This window comes from Acomys russatus, chromosome 19 (assembly GCF_903995435.1).
Source record: "Acomys russatus chromosome 19, mAcoRus1.1, whole genome shotgun sequence".
In the NCBI taxonomy this organism is placed as follows: Eukaryota; Metazoa; Chordata; class Mammalia; order Rodentia; family Muridae; genus Acomys; species Acomys russatus.
In genome coordinates this window covers 61,031,915-61,044,381 of record NC_067155.1, presented here as the reverse complement: position 1 = coordinate 61,044,381, position 12,467 = coordinate 61,031,915, and the positions used below count along the sequence as shown (strand labels likewise).

The following is a 12,467-nucleotide window of genomic DNA, read 5'->3' as shown; positions in this document are numbered from 1 at the left end:
AGCAGGTGGGGGCGGAGCCACACTTAAGGCACCTAGATCAGGAGTGGGCTCCAGTTCTGAGATTCACTGGAATGGTCAGGAGACACCCGCCACAGGGCACCCAGGCTCTCCCATCTCAGTGGGTGAATCCAGTGCAGCACAAAGGGTAATCTAGGGCTTCCAGCGCATGGCACCGGCAGGTGCTGGCCAGATAGAGCATGGGTCCAAACCCACGGCCACTGATGCTCTAGACAACAGCGCAGAGCGACTGGCCCAAGTGTGTTCATTCTCCCAAGCACTCTGGGGCCCTGCTCACCACAGGTGATGTGATACCTCAGAAACACTTTCTGCACATCTGCCCTCACTACTGACATGTCCATCAATGCCAAATGGACCCCAGCCACGGCAGTCCTCGAGCTGTCCACACAGACAAGCCAGGGAGCCAGAGAGGTGGCAGTCGGTCAGTGGGGATCTAAGGACCTGACAGCCAGACAGGACGCTGTCTGAGGACAGTGCTCTGGCAGGCAACCTCAGCCAATGTGGCCCTTTCCAAAAACTCAAACATCCATCAGTTAGAAGGAAGGGGAAGAATATGCATTGCTCAGGGCCACCTGGCAGATGGTTCCAGGCTGACTTCAGCAGAAAGGCAACAGACAGGAAAACATTCTTAAGCAAGAGACTCAGAGCTGCACACGGAGCCCCTCTTCCAGGTTTGCTGGGTAGTCAGCTTGCTAAAGCAGCAGCCAGGCTGCAACTACGCCCCTGCCACCTGAGCCACGTTAGCCTGGGAGCCAACCAATCCTACTAGAGACAGAGCCACACTGCAGGTACTAGAACACTGACACAGAGTGACACCCCTGAAAGAAGTCAAAATAAAAAATGCAAAGCACAATCATCCTGCACTGACCCCCAGAGACACCAAAGTCTCTGCACAAGACTGACAAGGCCATTGCAGGAGATGCTGAAAACCCACCAGGGGAACAGAGCAAGCTCGTGTGGCCTCTGGAGCAACAACAGAAGAGACTACGAAGCTGAGACCATGGTCTCTCCAGGACTGCCTGTGGATCCCGAAGGCTGATAAGCAGCACCCTTAAAGACTTGTCTTTCAGTCTGGCACCCCGTCCCAGCCTGGGCTCCTCAGCCTTCCCTTCCTCTCTTTTCAAGTTTCTTCCAGGCAGAGGAGGGCAGTACTGCCAATGACCCTGGGATGAGGAAGAAGTGAGCTGCTTTCAGCTGCCCACAGCACCCAGGAACCTGCAGAATGGCTGACAACTTGCAGGCTGGCCACCCTGAGCCTTGTGGCTGACAGAGCTGTGCCTGGACAGTTGGGCTTGTCAGGATAACCAATGCACAGCTCAGACCACACAGAAATAAGCTTTTTTGTCTGGACCCCAGGAACCTTATCCTAATCTTTTACCTCACTATAATACCTCTGTGAACTAGGGGGCAGGGGAAAAAACACTGGAAAAGAAACTGCTGGCCAGCACCTCCTTGGCACTCAGAATACCGCCACCCTAGCTGCAGCTTCCTGCACCAGGCTCAAGGTGAGTGTTGACAAACAGCAACTGCAATCCCTCTGTGTGTCTCACGGTGGCAGCAAAGGACCTTCCCTGTGGCTCCTGCAGCAGCTACTGGCCTCCATTGTAGGCATAGTCAGCCTTGTTGTGCATTACCAGCTTGTTGTCAACAAAGTAGAAGCTGTCTGAGCGGGTCTCATACGGGTTTTCAATCATCAGGCGAACTGCAAAACAGGAAGGGTGTGAAAAAAGGAGAGTGTGAGAATTTGTCCCACTGCTAGGTATAAAAAGCCCCAGTGCTGGGCCGGGCGTGGTGGCGCACGCCTTTAATCCCAGCACTCGGGAGGCAGAGGCAGGCGGATCGCTGTGAGTTCGAGGCCAGCCTGGTCTACAAAGTGGATCCAGGACAGCCAAGGCTACACAGAGAAACCCTGTCTCGAAAAACAAAACAAAACAAAACAAAAAAACAAAAAAGCCCCAGTGCCCCTCCAAATTGATAAGCCAGAGCTTGGGAATGATTGACTGTTGTGCCGCATCATGAGGGCGGAACAGAAACAGGGTACAGGGCGCCCACTTCCACACTGAATTGAACTAGGATGCAATCGCTCTGTAGGCATTCCTAACCTGACTCCTCCTCTTGCCAATATCCCAGGAAACACTTCTCTCTCGGTCCTAGCCACTTACTTCCCCTGCGATCTTGGCTGGGCCGGCAAGGCCTGGCATCTGGCTTCCTGCCCACCTCTAGACAGTGCAGTAAAATCCAGAGCATCATGCCTCTCTGTACCTGCTTCCTGGGGTTGTCTTGTTTGTGGAGAAAGGATCTCATTCTATCAATCTGGCTGGCCTTGAACTCAGAGATTTGCCCGCCTCTGCCTACCAAGTGCTGGGGGTAAAGGCAGGTACCATTATGCCAACGTCTTTGGGTTTTGTTTTGTTAATTTTTAAATTACTTATTTTATGTGCATGGGTGTTTTTTGCCGGCATGTACATTTGTGCCCAACATGTGTGCTGCATGCTCAGGGCCCACAAGAGGGCATCAGATCCTGGAACTGGAGCAGAGACTTGTGAGTTAGCACAGCGCAGGTCCTTTGTGCTGTTAACTCTCCAACTCTCCTACTTCTTATGTGCGCTCTTCACCAGCACCAAAGACAAAGGAGCCCTCGGTGTGCACCCAGGGGGCACAGGAGGCCTCGGTGTGCATCCAGAGGGCACGAGGAAGCCAATCTCTAGAGGGCTCTGGCATTTAACTGCAACTTCCAGATAAACAGCCTAGGGAACTTGTTTCTGTCCGTTTGAACCCTCGCCTTGACCTCTTTCCACACTGGAAAAAGGTAAACGCAATTAAAGTCACCTCCTGATAACTCTGCATGGAGAAAGCCCAGTAGGTCTTAAAAAGTGTCAGAGATTTAAAATTTTCTGGGCCCATCCAAGGCCATAGCAATTTGATTTACACTCAGACTGACTTCCATTCTTTTGACCTGTTTGGCTTCCCAAATTAATCTTTTTTTTTTTTTCCTTTTTTTTTTTGGTTTTTCGAGACAGGGTTTCTCTGTGTAGCCTTGGCCATCCTGGACTCACTTTGTAGACCAGGCTGGCCTCGAACTCACAGCGACCCGCCTGCCTCTGCCTCCCGAGTGGTGGGATTAAAGCCGTGCGCCACCACGCCCGGCCCTTTTTTTTTTTTTTAAGATTTCTTATTATGCACGCAGTGCCCTGCCTGCATGTGCGCCCCCAGGCCAGAAGAGGGCGTCAGATCACATTGTAGAGGAGCCACCACGTGGTGGCCGTGAACTGAACTCAGGTCCTCTGAGCCATCTCTCCAGCCCCGGCTAATCAATTCTTGCAGGTATCTGTCACACAGCCCTGCCTCACATCTCAGCAGGCTTTTCACCTGGGTAGTGCTGGCATGAGAGGGAACACCCACTCCAGAGTGTGCAATCTTTAAGGACGTGAGGTTCATAATGCATCTGAAAAGTGATGACAGGACACAGTGGAGCTGTAACAGTGAGGGGCACCTTATCTACTCAGAGCCTAAGGTGCCTGTGTCACTATCCACAGAGGGAGCCTGAGGTCAGATGGCCTGGTGCACAGCAAGCCACCATTTCCCTCCTCTGCAAAATGAGGCCACTTAGACCAGATGGGTTTTAAGGGTGGTTCCTCACAGACCTCACAATCTACAGCACTGAAGAATGAGTGAGGGGCTGGGTGTGGTGGCCCAGCCTGTAATCCCAGCACTCGGGAGGCAGAGGCAGGCAGATCTCTGAGTTATGAGTTCGAGGCCAGCCTGGTCTACAAAGTGAGTCTAGGACAGCCAAGGCCACACAGAAAAATCCTGTCTTGAAAAAAAAAAAAAAAAAAAGATGATGAGAGATACATACTGACGTCTTCAGAGAGCTGCGGGAACTCGTAGATGTGCTCACACGTGTTTCTGCTGCTGGGGATGCAGAATCCGAAATCAAAGTCAAAGTTTTTCAGCAACCGCTCCCGGAAGTAGTGCCGCTCAATCATGCGGAAGTTTGACACAGGTCTGTCCCCCACTGTGAACTCCACCCTGTAAGATGAATCTGGGTGAGCCCTACTGTACGTCTTCCTTCCTCTGATGCCAACCTCAACCTCACTGTGACATTCTTCCCGGCAAACAAGCAGAATGCTCTTCTGCCCTCATAAAAGTAACAGTACTCACGTGGCACCAACTGTCCGGAGGCGGAGAAATGCTGGTGTGAACTGATAGCGAACAAAACGACCCACACTGATATCCACATCGACACTTTCCTCCTCTGCATCCTGGTCTTGGTCTGAAAAGACACAGAGCCTTGCCTTGAGCGTACTGCCATCCACACAGCACAACTGCCCACTGACAGACTCACTCTAGTTGTGACACAGCCCCATTTGCTGCACACTTGCAGTCCCAGGCTGCCCCAGGCTGTCCGAGGCAGGCTCCACAGCAGCCCTCTAGGAGGGGAGCTACGTGCTATCTCACAGCAGAGGAAACTTGAGTTCAGAAGCACTCGCTATGTCATGCCTCAAGTTTCTCAACAGCTAGGGAACTAAGCAAACTTCTGATGCAGGACCAGCTGACTAAGGTCTGTTCTTTTCTTTTTTCTTTTTAGAGACAGGGTTTCTCTGTCCTGGACTCCTGGTAGACCAGGCTGGCCTTGAACTCACTTCATCCCCATGACACACACAGTGTGAGGCTAGCACCAACTCCCAAGCTGTCCTCATACCCCCTTGTTTCTGCACCCTCCACTCACGCACGCACCATACACTCCATACTCATAAACACAGCAGTAGTAGTAGTAGTAGTAATAATAACTAGAAGGAGCTGGAGAGATGGTTCAGTGGTTAAGAGCACTATCTGCTCTTCCAAAGGTCCCGGGTTCAATTCCCAGCACCCACGTGGCAGCTCACATCTGTCTGTAACTCTGGTTCCAGAGATTCTGATACCTCCATACTAATGCACATAGAATAAAATTAAATACATTATAAAAAATAATTCAAGCCAGCACAACAGCCTCCTGTGCAAACCCAGACTAAGTGAACGTACAAGAGGCCAGTTCATGGTCATCTTTATTTAAGCACTGAATTAGAGGTTAGCTCTAGCTCCGTATCAAACCAAACCAAAAAATAAAAACAGAGTAGAAGAATAAGCTGTCCTTGCACCTGAGAGGATGGTGACTAGATTCTCAGACTACTATCTTTTGTTACCCATAGCCAGAGGCTATGTAGACTTAAATGGTTTTTGTTGTTGTTGTTGATGTTTTTGTAATGTTTAGTTGGAGAGAGGGTTTCTCTATGTAGCCATGGCTGTTTTAGAACTTGCTCTGTAGACCAGGATGGCCTCAAAATCAGAGACCCACCTGCCTCTGCCTCCTGAGTGTTGGGATTAAAGGCATGTGCCACCACACCTGGCTAAAAATACTTTTTTTTTTTTTAACGTGCATTGGCGTTTTGCCTCATGTATGTCTGTGTGAGGGTCAGATCTTGGAGTTAAAGACAGGTGTGAGCTGCTATGTGGTTGCTGGGAATTGAACCTGGGTCCTCTGGAAGAGCAGTCAGTGCTCTTAACCACTGAGCCATCTCTCCAGCCCCAAGAATAATCTTTTATTTGGAAGGCAAGAAGGCAGGCAGATGGCTCAAGTTCAGTTCCCAGAATCCCTGTCAGGCAATTCACAGCTGCTTGCAACTGCACTCAGGGGACCCAACGTCCTGTTCTGGTCTCCAGAGGCAACTGTATTCATGTGCACAACCCCCCCCCACACTCACACACAAGGGCACACACATAATTTTATCTTTAACAAAGAAAACCACTAAAGCAGCACTTGACGGGCATCCTGAGGCCCTACTTCTTAAGGAGACACCTTTCCTCAGTTATCCTCTGGCCGCAGCAGAGGGCAAGGGGCCACTGTAGACAATGTGAACAGTTGACCAGTTATAGCATCTTAGGAAGTGTCGTGTGGAACTCTGGGGTCTCAGCTCCCTCTCAGTAAAAACTGGCTGAGCCTTGCCTGGCGGTGGTACCCATCTTTAGTCCCAGCACTCAGAAGGCAGAGGCAGGCAGGTCACTGTGAGTCCTAGAACAGGCTGGTCTACAGCGTGAGTTCCGGGACAGGAGAGACTACACAGAAACCCTGTTTCAAACCACACCAAACCAACCAACAACCAAAGAGCTGTGCCAATCAGGGACATGAAGACCCTGCACATGCCACCGTGCAATCAGTGGCTGCCTTCCACGCTGCTGGTGCTGACACATGCCTTGACCCCAGCAGGTGGTGGAAGGGTGCATGTCAGCAGCTCAAGGGCACCCTCAGCTATACAGCAAGTTCTGGGCCAACATGGGCTACATAAGAACCCGCTTTCAAAACAAAACCCAGGCAGTGAGATAGCTCAGTGCACAAGGGGCCTGCTACACAACCCTGACTCCCTGGAGACAGAGAGCTAGCTCCACAAAGCGTCCTCTGACCCCACCTGCACCTTCTGGCCCACACAGTAAGACAAAATAAAAAGCCAGCCTTTTAACAAAGCTTAAACGAGCGCAACCCCAAGGTGAGGCCACAGGAAGCAATGGCAGAAACAGTCTCGGAAGTGGGCCACAGCAATCCTGGCACACAAACCGTGGGCTTCCTAAAACCTTCCCTTCCCCGGCTGCGAGCCACGATTCACAGGCATACCTGAGATGCAAGGCTTGGCGATCTCAAAGAGCACTGTCCCCGTCTCCAGATCTCGAATTTTGAAGCGGGTAAAATCAATACTGTAGACATTGTCTTCAGGCTTACATAAATAATCTAAAAAGAAGAGATCAATGTTATTCAGTAATCTTCCAAAATTACCATCTAGAGCCGGACGTGGTGGCGCACGCCTTTAATCCCAGCACTTGGGAGGCAGAGGCAGGCAGGATCGCTGTGAGTTCGAGGCCAGCCTGGTCTACAAAGTGAGTCCAGGACAGCCAGGGCTACACAGAGAGATCCTGTCTCGAAAAACAAACAAACAAACAAAACAAACAAACAAACAAAAAAAAACAAAACAAAAAACCACCAAAATTACCCTCTATTTCATACCCCAGTTTAAAGCAAATGTGTTCTTCTCCTATGCAAGTCCTGAAAATGCTCCCCCAAACATCCTTTTTTAAAATTTTTTAAGATTTATTTTTAGGGCTGGAGAAATGGCTCAATGGGTAAGAAAGAGCACTCAATGCTCTTCAGAGGTCCTGAGTTAATTCCCAGCAACCACATAGTGGCTCAAAAACATCTGTACTGGACTCTGATGCCTTCCAGCATGCAGGCAAACATGCAGATAGAACACCTATACATAACATATAGAAATAAAGTCTTTAAAAAAAATAAATCTTTAGCCAGGCGTGGTGGCGCACACCTGTAATCCCAGCACTCGGGAGGCAGAGGCAGGCGGATCACTGTGAGTTCAAGGCCAGCCTGGTCTACAGAGTGTGTCCAGGACATCCAAGGCTACACAGAGAAACCCTGTCTCGAAAACCAAAACCAAACCAAAACAAAACAAAACAAAAAAAAACCAAAAACAATAAATAAACCTTTAAAAAATTATTTTTAGGGGCTGGAGAGACGGCTCAGTGGTTAAGGCCACTGCCTGCTCTTCCAAAGGACCCGGGTTCACTTCCCAGCACCCACATGGCAGCTCACAACTGTCTGTAACTCCAAGATCTGACACTTTGACACCAATGCACATAGATTAAAAAAAAAAAAAAAAAAAAAAAACTAAATAAAATATTTTTAAAAAATTTTTAAAGCAGATGAGGTGGTGCACGCCTATAATCCCAGCACCCGGTAGGAAGAGGCAGAGGCAGGCGGATCTCTGTGAATCAAAAGCTAGTCTGGTCTACAGAGTGAGTCCAGAACAGCCAATGATACACAGAGAAACCTTGTCTCAAAAACAACAACAAAAACTGAAAGAAAGAAAGATTGACTTTGTTTTGTTTTGTTGAGACAAGGTTTCTCTGCGTAGCCCTGGCTGTCCTGGACTCACTCTGTAGACCAGGCTGGCCTCGAACTCACAGTGATCCACCTGCCTCTTCCTACCAAGTGCAAGAAAGATTATTTTTATTTAGTACTGGCAGGTCTTTTTGCCTGCATGGAATCACTGCATCCATGTAGTGTCAGAAGAGGGTGCAGACCCTTTGGCGGTTGGTTGTAAGATACCACGTGGGTCTGGAAACTAAGCCTTAGCTTAGCCCCTGAAAGAGCAGCCACTAATGCCAACCGCGAAGCCACTTCTCAAGGCCCGAACATCCTCTTGAACATCTATTTTAACTTTTGTCATGTGGTGGCCCACACCTATAATCCCAACACTCAGGAGGGGAAGACAGGAGGATCTCCCTGAATCTCCCTCAGTTCCAGGCCAGCCTGGTCTACAGAGTGAGTCCAGGACAGCCTGGGCTGCACAGAGAAACTCTGTCTAGGGGGAAAAAAAAGTTTACTTTTATTTTTAACCACTGAGCCATCTCTCCAGGCCCTATGTGGGCCATTCTTATTCAAGCCAGTAGAATGTGTTTGGGTGTTTTGCCTGTACAATATTTGCAAGGAGGCCAAAAGAGGCCCCCACATCCTCCAGCACTGGAGCTACAGACACTTGTGAGCCACCACGTACGTGTGAGGAATCAAACCCGGGTCCTCTGGGAGAGCAATGAGTGCCCTTCATCATTAGGCCATCTCCCCAGGCCCAAACACCCTCTGGTATTGTCAAAATTAGGAAGTCAAGAAAGAAAAGGGGAGAGGCAGAAAGAGATGGCACAGAGATATATTATATACATGTATTAAATTGTCAGAGAATAAAATATATATAAGATATATACATAAAATACATATACATACATAAAATACATAAAAAGAATAAAATAGATTTTTTTCTTTCTTTTTGTTGTTGTGATTGTTCAAGACAGGCTTTCTTTTTTTTAACAGTCCTGGCTGTCCTGCAACTCAATGTGTAGAACAGGCTGGCCTGGAACTCACAGAGATCCATCTGGCAGCCTCTGCCTCCTGAGTGCTGGCATTAAAGACGTGTGCCACCACTGCTCAGCACAGTATTTTTTTTTTTGTTTTTCGAGACAGGGTTTCTCTGTGTAGCCTTGGCCATCCTGGACTCACTTTGTAGACCAGGCTGGCCTCGAACTCACAGCGATCCGCCTGCCTCTGCCTCCCGGGTGCTGGGATTAAAGGCGTACGCCACCACGCCCTCAACACAGTATTTTATATTTGAGGGGTTTGTTTTGTTTATAGATTGATTTATTTTATGAGTCTTCGATTTGCATGTACAACTGCATGCCAGAAGAGGGCATCAGATCCCAGTATAGATGGTTGTGAGCCACCACGCAGGTGCTGGAAATTGAACTCAAGACCTCTAAAAGAGCAGACAGTTCTGTAAACCCCTGAGCCATCTCTCCATCACCTTGAGGTTTTTTTTCCTTAAATTTGTTCATTTTTATTTTGTGTGCAGTGGTGTTTTGCTTACATGTCTGTCTGTCTGAAGGTGTCTGATTCCCTGTAACTGGAGCTACCATGTAGGGAGTGGGAATTGAACTTGGGTCCTCTGGAAAGCGGCCATCTCTCCAGCCTGATATATCTTTTAAAACTTTATTTATTTTATGTATATGAGTACTCTATCTGCATGTACACCTGCAGGTCAGAAGAGGCCATTATAGGGTATAGGTGATTGTGAGCCACCATGTGGTTGCTGGGAATTGAACTCAGGACCTCTAGAAGAGCAGGCAGTGCTCTTAACCTCTGAGCCATCTCTCCAGCCCCCTCCAGCCTGATATTTTAAAACTATTTAATGTCACTCAGGAGGCAGAGGCAGGCAGATGGCTGTGAGTTTGGGGCCAACCTGTTCTACAAAGCGAGTCTAGGACAGCCAAGGCTACAGAGAAACCCCGTCTTGAAAAACAAAAAACAAAACTATTTAATGTATACTGAGGGAGAAATAATATAGGGGTTGTTTGCCAACTATCAAAACAAAACAAACCCCAGATCCAACTGTTCTGGAAAGGCCAGGTTACAAACAACCTGGATTCTTTATTCCTGATGATCTATTTCTGCAGCCAGACAGCATATGACATGACTGCTCAATTCTCACTCTAACCCAAAGTCTATGAACCGGAAATAAGCGAATGAGCAGGTCTATGCAATAAAACTGCTGGTACACACGGAAGCCGAGTTTAATAACCACGTGTAACAAGAGCTTAACATTTACTTCAACCACTTGAAAGGTTAAAACCATTCTCAGTTTGAGGGCTACATAAAAGCTCGCACGTATCAGGGAGGCAGGAGAAGAAAAGAGGCCAGTCAGATCAGGCCAACACAGCGCGCACAGAAATGCTGTGGCCTTGTCTGCTGACGCCCCCCCACACACAGCAGTTTTTCTAGCTCCTCCTAGCTATCTTAGCATACGTGTGTCAGCTGTTTCGTGGTTTACAAGCGGGTGGTCTCCCCAGTGAGGTGACACACTTGAGAGCTACTACAACTCAAAAACTGGTGGCTTGGGTTCTGTCTTTAGAAAGTGCTCAATGAATAACTTGCAGAACAGAACTTGAGTGACAAAATCCAAAGGTCACTAAGCTCTTGCAGGGTGGGCAGACCTGAGAGCTCCTAGCATAGTCCACAGGGCCAGGCATTTGAGGGTCCTAACCCACCATGGCGGCAGACAGGATGTCAGGGGTCAGGTGCTCCCCAAATGAAAACTGAGAAGTGAAGCGGGTCTTTACTGTTCCGACTGACCTCAGAGACTCAGACTGTCTATAAAGTTGTACTCAGGCAGGCAAAAGAGAGGCCCAAGCCAAACAGTGTTGGCAAACTGGACCACCAAAACACCCAAAATCAAACTGAAAACCTATTTTAGGAGATGGAGGCTTCTTCCTTCTGCACAGGCTGAACCAGTCAACAACCACTTTCCCTAACTCCCGTTTCCAAGTGGCTGGAGCCGCCACTAAACACACCTCACAGCCCTGGGCTGACTGAAGCAATCCTGCCGACGACGCTCTGGCATCCTTTAGGGAAGCAGGGTTAGAAGTCGCTAGGGCAGGGGAGGTGAGGAGGTCAGGCCAAGGCTAACCAGGCGACTGCAAACGCCTGGGGAAAGGTATTTGCAAGGGAAAGGGTGTCAGGTCAGGGCTTGGACTGAACAGTTTCCAGAAGGGATTCCTTACAGGCTAAAAAAAAAAAAAAAAAAGACAAAAAAGCGACTTCTTACGCAAAACCCACACTTCTGAAACCCTGACACGATTGTAAATTCACTAGAGAGAAAAAAAAAAGTATCAAGACCAAGATCCCCGCGAGTTTGTACACACACTGAAACTTTATAAACTTTTTTTTTTTTTTTTGGCGGCACAGCTTAAGTCTGCAAGAGATGCCCCAGCCTTGTGTCTGACGGAAGCAAAGGCTACCTGTACACAAAGGGGCGCCGCAGGGCTCCCAACCCAAGAGGGGGTGGGGTGGGGGTGGGGGTGGGAAAGCAAAGCATGGCCGAGTGGGGGAAGGGCTGTCAGAAGCCAGAGCCGAGGGAAAGGTGGAGTCAGCAGGTAGGGGCTCTGGCCCAAAGGGCTGCGGAAGCCGGGGGTAGACCAGCAGGAACCCGGCTAAGGGTTGGGGTCCCCGGCGGGCAGGGTCCGGCCAGGCCCAGAATCGGCCGGACTCGATGGACGCCCTTGCCCACCGGGGCTGGGAAAGGGGCGGCCAGGAGCGGCCCCGGCGCCACCGCACGGCCCGGCCCGCCCGCCTGTCCGCCCGCCGAGGGCTCCGGGGCCCGGTGCGGGCGCGGCCCGCCCGCCACTCACTCTCTGTGACCCGGTTGAGGCGCAGGACGTGTTCAGGGCGGATCGCGTCCAGCGCCAGCAGCTCCTGCTCCGTGACCGCGGCCCCGGTGCCGTCGTCGGTGTGTGTGGGCGCCTGCCGCCGCGCCTTGAGCCGGTTCAGGACGCCGCCGCCCGCCTTCTTCTTCTCCTCCTTGCCAGGCACCAGCCCGCCGGGTCCGGCCGCCGACCCCGCGGTCGCTGCCTTCGGGTTCGACGCGCTCATCGCTCCGCCGCCAAGATGGCCGCCACCTCACGGCGCCGTAACTATGGAGAGCGGGGGCGGGGCCTGCGCGTCTGGGGCGGGGCCTGAGTGTATGGGGCGGGGCCCGGGGCGGGGCCCGGGCGCCTGCGGGCGGAACCTACCGGGAGCCGCTTACAGGGTGTCAACTTTGGTCCTTTCAGGTGAGATACCGCTGGACACGGTTACCTTTGATATTTAAAACAAATCCTTTTTTTTTTTTTTTTTTTTTTCTTGGTTTTTCGAGACAGGGTTTCTCTGTGGAGCCTTGGCCATCCTGGACTCACGTTGTAGACCAGGCTGGCCTCGAACTCACAGCGATCCGCCTGCCTCTGCCTCCCGAGTGCTGGGATTAAAGGCGTGCGCGCCACCACACCCGGCTTAAAACATATCCTTAAAAAGCAAATAAATAGGAAGAAAG

At 50.2% G+C, this 12,467-nt stretch overlaps 1 protein-coding gene across 1 annotated transcript; it reads right to left on the bottom strand.

Moving 5' to 3' along the window:
- Positions 1 to 1,335: 1,335 nt before the first annotated feature.
- Unc119b (unc-119 lipid binding chaperone B) lies at positions 1,336 to 12,067 on the bottom strand. Its single transcript, XM_051161653.1, has 5 exons — positions 11,791 to 12,067; positions 6,665 to 6,778; positions 4,180 to 4,291; positions 3,875 to 4,047; positions 1,336 to 1,720 (listed from the first exon to the last, which is right to left on the bottom strand). The coding sequence occupies exons 1-5, from the start codon at positions 12,029 to 12,031 to the stop codon at positions 1,608 to 1,610; spliced, it is 753 nt and encodes a 250-aa protein (XP_051017610.1). The 5' UTR covers positions 12,032 to 12,067; the 3' UTR covers positions 1,336 to 1,607.
- Between the last annotated feature and the right edge of the window lie 400 nt (positions 12,068 to 12,467).

What these genes read in the sequence shown, in the direction of transcription:
- Unc119b (XM_051161653.1), bottom strand. Translation starts at nt 12,031, where the DNA reads ATGAGCGCGTCGAACCCGAAGGCAGCGACCGCGGGGTCGGCGGCCGGA. An exon ending in CGCCAAGCCTTGCATCTCAG is followed by an intron (nt 4,292 to 6,664) that starts GTATGCCTGTGA and finishes GTGTCTTTTCAG; the next exon opens with ACCAAGACCAGGATGCAGAG. An exon ending in GCAGCTCTCTGAAGACGTCA is followed by an intron (nt 1,721 to 3,874) that starts GTATGTATCTCT and finishes CCTGTTTTGCAG; the next exon opens with TTCGCCTGATGATTGAAAAC.